The following is a 7,930-nucleotide window of genomic DNA, read 5'->3' as shown; positions in this document are numbered from 1 at the left end:
TGCTTTATGTTTATCCTTGCTCATGGCTCCTACAGCAGCCTCCTCACTCCTCAGAGCAAGAATAACAGGGCATATCTCAAATCTCTTATGATCATTCTTCAGTCCTTGTTCATATAGAATGACTTCTGGACTGAGGACAGCCCAAGACTCTTATCTGTTCTGAGGAGTATTTATACCAAACTAAGCTGCCTTATCCTGGCTGCAGCATTTAGCATACAGACAGGAGAGAGGTGTCAATCTTCTTATCAAACACTTATATTTCTGGCTATTGTTGTATTTCCCAAAATGTCAAACTATTCCTTATACACTACCTGTCTTCTAAATTTGACCATTTACATGTATAGATGAAGCCTGTGGGAAGTCTTTTTTTATTCTTTCTTTTTTTACTTACACCAACAAACATTCATAGCCAATGTACAAAGTAGTCTAGCTTGGGTAGTATAGATAAATCTATTCTTTAAATAAATACTGCACTAAAAGGACACAGCCATCGAGTGTGGCATAGAAATTATTGGACAAAGATTTTAATGCTGCTTTCATTCTATACTGTTCTGGGCATTTTGAAGCTCAACACCTTTATAAAAAGATTCAGTGTTGGCAGATGGTTCACTCTGCCCCATGCCCACTTCTCACACAGAATTATATCAGACACCACTGTCATAAAAGCGAACTTAGACGTCAGTCAACGAATACAGGTTTTCTCGTCTTTTCATGTGCTTTTAACTTTGAGGACTCCACATGTGTTATCCTATTGCTGCATGATGAAAACCCTCAATTGGCAAAGGACCTTTCTGAAGACATACTGTAAGCTAAAGGCCTCTTTAAAAATGTGTGTATTTAAAACTCTACAGTGAAATGTTTTTGTGTATAAGAGAAATTATGAAACATCATAAGAGCATCATACCACAGACTCCACCAATTTGATCTAAATAGGTGCTGAAAAGTTGGAATCACAGGAGCTCTTTGAAAAACTGGAGCTGTTCTGTGCCCTCATTCAGCCAGACCATAATTTAACAAAGCTGTAGTTCTTATATGATATCACAAACTTATAATATAACTAAATTATGGTAATCACCTTCTATCTGGCTGCATAAGTCACCATTTCACAGCTTTCAGCACATAAAGAACTCAGTGGTGAGAACGTCTCAACCACATAACTCCTTCCTGCCCTACTCTCTGAGACTGTGACGGCTAGCACACATTTTGAAATGAAAATGTATACCATTTGAAAAATCTGACATCGGCTCTTAGGGGCATTTTAATCAAGGGAAATTACATCCACTTTTAAAGGTGCGTCAAGACGCCACTGCTTTACCGTGTCATTGCGAATAATATAACAAAAATTGCCTTTTCTTGCACACATTTCATGACTATGTTGTTTTGCTGTATTGCTGTCCAATATCATGTGACAGTCCTCACTTTAATGAAGACATTTTTCTTATTTTTGACAACTGGGTTTTTGGTTTTTTGTTTTTATCCATGGAAGAACTGTATATGGATTTTTACAGTTTGACCAACAACAGTTACTGCATTCATAAAGCAAGGAAATGTAACTGAGTCCATCTAACAAGACTGGGGTTCAATCTGAGGCTGCACTGATTGTCTTTTAGGACACAGTATCTTTGAGAAAGCCCTTCGAAAGCTGCTGTGGCACAGGGGGTACAAGAACGGGTTGATGGCAGAGTTCAGCCACAGCAGCCAGAATGTAATCTCGTACCAGTAGTTCGCCACACATTCACCGCTACAGGCAGCACGGATAATCATTAGTAGAGTGTAAGGAGCCCAGCAGATCCCAAAAATGCAGACAATAATGGCCAAAGATTTGGCAATCTTTTTGTCTCTGGAAAGGCGAGATCCCTGTGTCCTACGGCCGGGCACCAAGCAGGAGCCTGTGTGCTGAAACAGCCTGGAGTTTTTTCTGTTAGGAGAAAACCTCTCTCTCTGCATGAATATCTGACTGGTATTAGGGTCCCCGCTGGAATGGGGGGACAGGACGTCATCATCCTCAATAACTGCAGATATAGCAGGCTCACTGGACGACACCTTCCGAGTTTTGACAAAAAACACAGACCAGCCGCTTCCGTCTTTGTGTTTACTGTTCATTTGAGTCTTGTTGTCATCTTCAGTGCAGGCGCCCCCATTCTTGTTCCTGCGATGGATGTTCAGATAGATGCTGAGGTTGAAAAAGGACACTGATACAAATGGGGTGAAAAATTCAAAGGTAGAAGCACTGAGCAGAAAGTACCAGGTGAAATAAAACTCAGCGTAGCACTCGTGGGTCGGGACGATGCTCTCGCCGACGATGGTCTCCCAGAAGATGATGGCAGGGCCATAGAGGAGGAAGGCCAACACCCACACTGCCACCATCTTAAACACAGCCTGGCGGGTCATGTTTCTCTGAGCTCTGTATTTAACCTGTGTCAGAAGAGAGGCACAAGTTTGACTCACCACAGCTGCTCACATACTAACAGGCTAACAAACACAGTTGCCTCTGTTCTGAGTGCCATAAACAAATGAAGCCTTGTTTGTATTGTGCTGCCTCAGCTGAAAGATGCTGTAAAATAAAACCCACTCATGAGGCTCTTATTCCTCGGTGTGTCTGAAGCCAAAATGAGAAGAGACTGTCAAGCTGAGAGCCACATTCACTGATCCAACACAACAGTGTGAAAGAGACATCTGGTTTCTCCTGATCCACCCCACCCTCATCATCATCTGTCGCACATTTTGTTCATGCTTGCTCCATTTTCACTTACCTCCTCTTAGTCTACACTGTGTCATTTAGCAGAGCTCACTCATTTTTGTTGTTGTTTTTCATCTCTTCTTTGCCTCAGACCATTCAGTATCTCTCTGCAGTTGTAACAGCTGGGTATGTCAGTGTGAGACAATGATGCTGCTGATATGACTGTGATTAAAGAGCACCTTTATAAAAATCCACTCTCCTGACTCAATAAATAATGAAATACAGCCACTTTGCAATGCTGATAATTGATTCTGGACCCAATCATGAATGCTAATTACATCAGTGCACAACTCCTAGTTTCCATTGTGTATTTGAGAATTCCTGCTCTCTACAGGTTGAAAAAAATAATGACATCAATAGCTAAGATCGCATACTATGCTAATGAGACTAAACTCTCAATCAAAAGGAAATAAAAGCATCCACAAGCAAAGCGATGTTATCACTGCTTAGTAAGCAGTTAAATGGAATTCCTTTTCTCTAAATGTCAGGGCTAAATTTAGCAAATTAAAACTAAAAAGCTTTGAGACCATAACAATGATCCACATGGGAACATCTCAGTTCAATGAAGCACAAATAAACAGGTTGTCTAGGAGATCTTAATGTTATAAATGACTTAAACTGGTCATAGGGCACCGTGTTTAAAGAAAAAATCAGCCTACAGAATATTAAATTTGGTTTTATACTGAAGGAGCCATAAGAGGCAATAAATATCTGGTTGTTTTTAAATAAATCCTACTTTAATGGTGCCCTCCAGCTACAGTATTTAGTATTTCACTACCATAATGCTGGGGGACTCACAAGATACAGATTTGAAAAAGATTGGTTGAAATAAAAGCAACAGAGATGGAGATATCACTAATATTAGTCTCTAGAATAAAGCTTCAAAAAACCTGGTTTCCTTACTGCAACTCAGTAGCATCTGTTGTTAGACTTTCTCTGCCACTCCTTCCAACCCTAAAGGAGGCTGTAAATTTTAAGCCTAAAATCTAAATAAAGATAACACTGATGACAGCACAATGACATCATCATTTTTCAAACATTGAAAAGTCTTCTCCAGAGCTGCAGAAGACATTATACAGACATTAGACTGATGCAAAATCACCTCCTTGTTCACAGGACGTGGTGTCTCTCCACTATCCTACCCCCGCCACGACAGTCTGCTACATACAGCACTTCTGTTGTAATTCCAGCTTTTCTAAACTGTTTTCAAAGTACAATAAATCAGCCCCATCTAGCAAACTTTATAAGAACCGTATTTGAAACTGCAAGTATAGTCATTTCAAACACCCACCCTTGAAGGAGCTCTCGTCTGCTAAAAGTCTGAAACTGTGGCTGTCAGTCTGAAGAGGTTGTGTTCTTTTGCACAGAGAGAGGGAAAAAGAAAGGGCAAAAACCAGGGTTAACACTGGTTTGGCTTGTTGAGATGGAGATTGTTAAAAGCAGCCAAAGGTTTGATTCAGATGTGGTGTTCTTCCTTCTGGGTGTTTTAGTAACATTAGTGACCTAACGTGGTCTTGATTTTATCATTATACTGAATTATTATGATTTTAATTTGGGAGCAATTTAATCTTTGTGTAATGTTAGAAACCTGTGTCACATTAGCAGTAACCAGAGAGCTCTGCTGGACTGGATATTACTCATCAGTCAGCTAATGCTACCTTTGGACTAGAGCCTGTATTTCGTAGTTTGTCTCAACCAGACATCTGTATTTTACTGTGCCACAAGGAAACAGGATGTGATGGGAAGGGCAAAGAGTGGTTGGACATGGCCTAATGTTTAAATCACTGACTGCATAAAAGATGGACAACATGACAGCTCCTATAACTGAAGCCTCCATGAGTTGATCGCCCCCAGTTGCTGGTAGCATTCATATATCCTGCCTCCTCAATGTTAATGGTTGGGACATAAGTCAAACCAAAACCTCAAAGTACAAATCAAATCAATTTTTCCCAGAGGTGATTTCTGCTGAATTTGGTAGATTTAAGCTCTCTGATGTGTGTACAAGTGGTCATTTTTGTGGACAGTCTGTTTTTAATAAGTTATTTCATGATACAAAAAGGGGTGTATTTTTGTTTATTTGACAGCTTTGATTGGCGGCCTGATGCCTCAGTTCATTTTCAGTCCCACAGTATGAGAGCTGGATAAAGTGCCACCACTGAGCTGTTCAATAAACTTTTCCCAGTGGTCAGTTGCAGTACTGCAACACAAAAATCCCCCTGAAAAAGCTGAAAAAGCATTTTCTCCATAATCCACAAACATAAAAGAGATGTCTGTAAAAATGCTGACAGGGACACACTGAAGTACAAATCAGGTCAAATGTCATGCTTTATATTATGTGTTTTTAATCCATGGAGGTTTTATATTTGTAAAACCTTCACAGAGCCTAGAAAACTGACTTTTATGTTCATCTGTGGGCTGAGGGCAGCTGGGAAAGCACTAATGAACATGTGCAGCAGGCCCCACATTGCAGAACCACACCAGGGAGAAAAGACGTGTTGACATATGTGCCAGGCAAGCAACTTTGAGTGGGAACAATGGAAGCCATCTTATAGTATGGTGGTCTCACTAGACCCTCTAGTGACTGAAAAGAAACTAGTTTTAAATAAAATGGCAGTAAATGGCATTGACAGTAAATGTAGTGCACCATATAGCAAACAGAGAATGACTTCAGAAACAGCCTGAGTAGTGCTCCTCAAGTAAAATAAATGCACCAAAACAGTGGAGTATCCCTTTAACTGAATTACTACATATTCATCTATAAACGTTGCTAATTTAACTAATGTTTGCATTCAATATATTTACTGACCAAATTAACCAGACAGCCCTCATAAAGGAATAAAGTGACACATTTTAGAGCTGACTGTGGTTTGTCAATGATTGTGTGTGGGTGTGTGTGTTGGGGTTGTGTGTGGTGGGTGGGTGGGGGGGGGCGGGGTGGTAATAAGTACCTCCACAGCCTGTACTTACTGCTCTTGTGACGGACAGGAAGCGGTCATAACTAATGAGGACAATGTTGAAGACTGAGGCGGTGCACAGCAGGTAGTCCATGACCAGCCACACCTTGCAGAGACCCTTACCCAGCATCCACCGTCCTGTCAGGTTGTAGGGGATGTACACTGGGATACAGAAGGCACCTGCAACAGTCACACACACACACACACACACACACACACACACACACACACACACACTGCATGATGATTCAACCCATTCAGAACCCATATAGTATTAATATTCCCAGATTTTCAGACTGTCTGGACGTGAGATCTTTGTCACAAATAAATTACTGGTTACTGTGTGTTACCAACACAAAATCTCCTGCATTAAGTGAAAGACATCTTAGAAATAAGATCAGCCTGCTTTGGCAGTTCCATGAAGGAGAAGGCTATTATTTGTCTAATGCTGCAGACAGGAGCAACACAATAAGAGGGGTGTCATGCAAAAAAAAAACTGAGGCATGCTCCAAATACACATAATATAAATGAGGCAGAAAGGACGGTATATGGTGACTAATAATAGTGTAACAGTAAAACAGTGACTAAACGTAATTATATTGTATGAAAATGACTATGTGTGTAGGGCGTGCTTAATAAGCTTTTCAGTGGGTTTTCATTCATAGGGAGGAACAAAAGGTGAATTTGAGCGACAGAGCAGACACAAGAAGATAAGACACCAACTCACCCACAAGAAAATCAGATATAGCGAGATTCAGAAAGAAGTAGTTGCTCTGGTTTCTCAGGGTTTTATCCACGATAAAAGCCATGATGACCAGCGCGTTTCCAGCCACCACAACGACAACCAGAGTCACCATGAGCACCGACAAGATCACCACCAGGTAGCCCGGGAGGACAGCCGCAGTCTCAGTCACCGCTGGAGTCAAGTTGCCACTGGAGTTGGACTCCAGAATATGCGTGCCCATAGTTAATTTAAAGCCAAAATCATCGTAGACTCTTTTCATTTCACGCACAGAAACAACAAGCAAGTCCACCTGTGCGTCCAAACGTTCCGCTCCACTTTACCCAAGAGTCCAACATTACTGAAGAGCCGTGCTTAAATAAAGACACTTTTACAAATCCTCCCATTTTCTCTCCCAAGACTAGCTAGATGTTTTATCTAGAGGAAGACAGGTTTTTTATTGTAATGATAAACTAATGATGACCATGTGCTCCACTTTCTCACTGGCCCGTTTATCACCTGCGAAGGCTGATGGATGTGCGGGAACCGCGGAGCGCACGTCTGCTTTTGTCTCCGATGTCAAGAAAATAAGTACCATATCCGGTCATATTTTCAAAATAAACTCATAATGCAACGGTTTTGATAGGAGAAGGCTAAGGCTATCACACCTTCAAAATATACATCCAATAAGTTATTGTAATGTGTTAAATTATAGAGTTGTCTTTACATATTATCTTGCTAAACAGTAGATAGTAAAAACCAGCGTGTAGCTTCAGAAGGAGGCAAAAATCAAAACAGCTGAAATGTCTGCTCATCCACGTCTTTCTTAAGCCATCACTAGTGTTATGTTCACAAATCACACAAAATATAAATATCATTTCAAACCATTCTGCATGTGTGTTTTGAGATGTGTGAAATGCTCGTGCTTTATTTAAGAAGAAAGCTAAATTCCAGTCGCACTCCTATGATTTTGCCCTATTGATGGTTCACCTCTTTGCTCTCCCAGCAACTGATCAAAGGCTGAAGTCTGCAATCAAAAGCTGAAATGGTCCAGACCAGACACACGAAGCACACTGAGATGAAAAGCCCTGAGCTGCAGGCAGCATGGTGTCACCAAAGAGGCGGACCTCATCAGCAGGTAGACAATTTAACTACATTAACATCAAGTCAGACGTCGGTGTCATAGTCCACTTAAACTGAGGACATAAGAAATTGCCATTGTCTTCCTCCTGTGTTTTCTCCCAGGTCATATTACTTTTGATCATGTAAAAAAAAAACAAACAAAAAAAAAAAAAAAAAACTTTTGTGTTTTTAAAAATGAGGGATCTGCAATATGTTGATTTTCAGAAAAAACTGCAGAAGCTTAAAAATCAGGGGATATACACATCAAATCAAATCAAATTTTATTTGTATAGCGCCAAATCACAACAAAAGTCATCTCAGGACACTTTACAAAGTAAGGTCTAGACCTTACTGTTATCAGTATTATTACATAGGGAAAACCCAACAAATCCC

General features: G+C 40.5%; 1 protein-coding gene across 2 annotated transcripts; it reads right to left on the bottom strand.

The window, feature by feature from the left end:
• Positions 1-282: 282 nt before the first annotated feature.
• LOC109962007 (histamine H3 receptor) lies at positions 283-6,942 on the bottom strand. 2 transcript variants are annotated; one of them, XM_020603338.1, is made up of 4 exons: positions 6,422-6,942; positions 5,708-5,874; positions 2,246-2,415; positions 283-2,149 (listed from the first exon to the last, which is right to left on the bottom strand). In XM_020603338.1, the coding sequence occupies exons 1-4, from the start codon at positions 6,696-6,698 to the stop codon at positions 1,564-1,566; spliced, it is 1,200 nt and encodes a 399-aa protein (XP_020458994.1). In that variant the 5' UTR covers positions 6,699-6,942; the 3' UTR covers positions 283-1,563. The 2 variants fall into 2 exon arrangements, with proteins under 2 accessions (XP_020458994.1, XP_020458993.1); XM_020603337.1 differs by having other exon boundaries at positions 283-2,415.
• Between the last annotated feature and the right edge of the window lie 988 nt (positions 6,943-7,930).

Source organism: Monopterus albus, unplaced genomic scaffold, assembly GCF_001952655.1.
Source record: "Monopterus albus unplaced genomic scaffold, M_albus_1.0 scaffold61.1, whole genome shotgun sequence".
Taxonomy (NCBI): domain Eukaryota; kingdom Metazoa; phylum Chordata; class Actinopteri; order Synbranchiformes; family Synbranchidae; genus Monopterus; species Monopterus albus.
This window is presented reverse-complemented; position numbering and strand designations above follow the sequence as displayed.

Bases quoted from the DNA above. Each gene is read 5' to 3' on its own strand.
- LOC109962007 (XM_020603337.1), bottom strand. From the start codon at position 6,698: ATGAAAAGAGTCTACGATGATTTTGGCTTTAAATTAACTATGGGCACG. The intron at 5,875-6,421 runs GTGAGTTGGTGT...TGACTGTTGCAG, and splicing joins TATATCTGATTTTCTTGTGG to GTGCCTTCTGTATCCCAGTG. The intron at 2,416-5,707 runs GTAAGTACAGGC...CTTCTGACACAG, and splicing joins TCCTGTCCGTCACAAGAGCA to GTTAAATACAGAGCTCAGAG.